The sequence below is a fragment of the Cyphomyrmex costatus genome, unplaced genomic scaffold (genome assembly GCF_001594065.2).
Source record: "Cyphomyrmex costatus isolate MS0001 unplaced genomic scaffold, Ccosl1.0 scaffold23, whole genome shotgun sequence".
Lineage (NCBI taxonomy): Eukaryota > Metazoa > Arthropoda > Insecta > Hymenoptera > Formicidae > Cyphomyrmex > Cyphomyrmex costatus.
In genome coordinates, this window is record NW_017276368.1 from 2,105,360 (window position 1) to 2,108,036 (window position 2,677).

A 2,677-nucleotide genomic window follows, 5' to 3' on the forward strand; every position below is an offset into this window, starting at 1 on the left:
CACACACACACACACACACACACACACACACACACACACACAACGCGCGCGCGCATACAAACTCATTATCACTTTTACATATTTGACTTAACTGTCTTTGTTTTGTATTTCACTATAGTTACAGTTTATATCATAATCTAAATTGGCAAAATGATTTGCCTAGTAAGTTTATAGGCCTCTTTTTTCTATATATGGAACATTTATCCTCCGTATCATTCTTCTCTAATTTCAATCCATCAAACTGCACGGGCACACATCACTCACTGTACTCTTTCATTGTTTACTCTTTTAGCCAACTCTTGTCACTTACTCACGCACGCACATCATAGGCACGCACACACGCATACATGCATGCATGTACATACATCCATGTGCATGTATTAGCACGGCAAGTGACTATAAACTTATACACTCCCTTTTATACGCTTCTTTTCCGTATAATTCGAAATAATGTAAGTTGATCGCTGCTCACAAGATTAAAAGAGCTTTTAGAGGCCTAGTTCAAGAGGTCACCTATGATGGCTACTGCTACTCTGGTCGTTCATATCGTAAAGGACTTGTGCGATTGTTCTCGATGATTCGACATTACTTAACGCCACGCCTGCCAAGTGGGGCTCGTACGCTCTAAGATGCCTACAAATAATTTATGAATAATCATCAGACAGATTGCGTAACACGAGAATTAAATAATAAGGTAAAGTACAGCAGCGAAAGTATTTACCTTCTACCATGTGTTGAGTATATGACTAGGTTTCTAAGAATGAGAGCTGCCGTTAGGCGAATACTTTTGGTCACTGGACCTTCGTTGTCATCCTGCAAGGTAAAGACACATAGTTAATAATCGATAGTCCACGCACGCTAGTTTTCGCATAGACAACTGATGACAAACAACGTGAATGAAATCACTGATCTTTCAAATTCTAAAAAATGCTTTACGATTTGCAAAGAGTTTTGTGAAAAAATGCATGGATATAATACGTATCTCCAAACTGTATGATGTTGTTCTATGAATGCGTTATGATAGTTGTATTAATGTGTAAGAAGCGCTGCAATTTCTCAATGAAGCTGCAGTTCATCTGTCCTGAACAGTTGTACATACGTGTCATTCAACGTGTCATGTAATAGATGGCAACGAATCATATTCTTGCACCTTAACCACGTTATAACATTATGACAAGGACACACACATATCACATAAAAACACATATATTCACACCTACAGATCTAGCGCAACATCTACTTAGTAAATAGGAGTTCTGAAGGCTTTTCTGTTGCTCTATTGAAATGAGCACTGTGCCAACACCCTCCTAATATGAATATTATAAGTTCGACGCATATATAAACACAATAAATGCTAGCTAAAAAATATAATATCGAAAAAATAAAAATAAAAAAAGACGTGCTACAACAAAAACGGCAGGGTAAAACAAATGAAGGGTTCGGGGGAGGATGACAAAGGTGTGCAAAAACAGAGAATAAAAAAAGCACAAAGAAACGACAACAGCGGCGGCGCACTGCAGGAGCTGTAGCTGTGTCGTAATTTCCTTTTCAACTCTCAATACAATTTTTACCTGTTCTGGTGGAGAATTTTGCCCAGGTCTGGGGGAAGAAGAGCTTGAGGTGGCTGCAGCGGGCTTGGTCGGCCTTTGCTGCTTCGCCAAGAGAGAACAAGAAATTTCGTTAAATTAGCCAGTCAAAAATCATCAACAGAATTGAAGACTGTCGAATGATTTTACAGAATCGACTTTACATCAACAGAATATCAACATGACAGATAGAAAGATTGTAACATGTGTATTTCGAGATGTGTAATCAAGAGAAGGTGTATCAAGTGCATTATAAGATAATAATTTATGTATCTATATATAATAATTCGTATATCTATTATTGGTTTGTTATCACAGGAAAAAAGTTTACCTTAGACTAGATTTACACGAGACATACAGAATATTTTAATAAAATTTTGTTCAACTCTGTTCTTTCAGTTCTCTCTACGATTTTATTTTCACTTGTAGAGATAAAAATGAAAATATTGTAATTTATCTTCTTTTTATTAAATTACAATTATTCTACAAGTTACTTTTAATATTTTTTCGATTTTATGATCTCCTCTGATCGTTCATTTCCAATTAAGTACATTGATTAAAAAGTACTGATTAAAATATATTGATTAAAGTTATACCAAAACATTTATTTAAATATACATTTAACATATTGTATGATGCCTTCCTTGTTTAAAAATCGAGTGTACGCGATTTTTTAGATTATTATTTGTTTGTTACTACGTTATTTAATTTTGATAAATTTCTTATTAAACGTTCAATTAATTTAATTTTATTCAGTATATAGATTATAATTGAGAATGATATTTAAAATATAATAAAAATATAAAATTAAACAAAGATAATGAAAAATATGGTACGAATTTAGACCGATGAGAATAAATCTAATTAAATACGAGAATTCCTATATTTGATCAAAGTGTGGGTCATAGGCCGGTATTCATAGTCAGTTCTTATATTCAAGATTGTCTTAAGTTCAGTCTTGAGGAGTTACGAACCAATCGCTTTAGCATCTTAAGACATTACTTCAGACAGTCTTGAAATAAGAACCGACTATGAATATTGGCCTTAATGCTTAAATATTTTCTGTGTAAATATATATATATATATATACT

At 33.8% G+C, this 2,677-nt stretch overlaps 1 protein-coding gene across 1 annotated transcript in view; it reads right to left on the reverse strand.

Annotated features, from left to right (window-relative positions):
- Nucleotides 1-6: 6 nt before the first annotated feature.
- The window catches only part of Bap170 (Brahma associated protein 170kD), a 50,987-nt gene continuing 48,316 nt past the window's right edge, over nt 7-2,677 (reverse strand). Inside the window, exons 14-16 of the mRNA XM_018539968.1 lie at nt 1,572-1,649; nt 722-813; nt 7-633 (exon numbers count right to left, since the gene is read on the reverse strand). Coding sequence (XP_018395470.1) covers nt 510-633; nt 722-813; nt 1,572-1,649 — 294 coding nt within the window. The 3' untranslated portion in view covers nt 7-509. The remainder of the gene's footprint in view (nt 634-721; nt 814-1,571; nt 1,650-2,677) is intronic.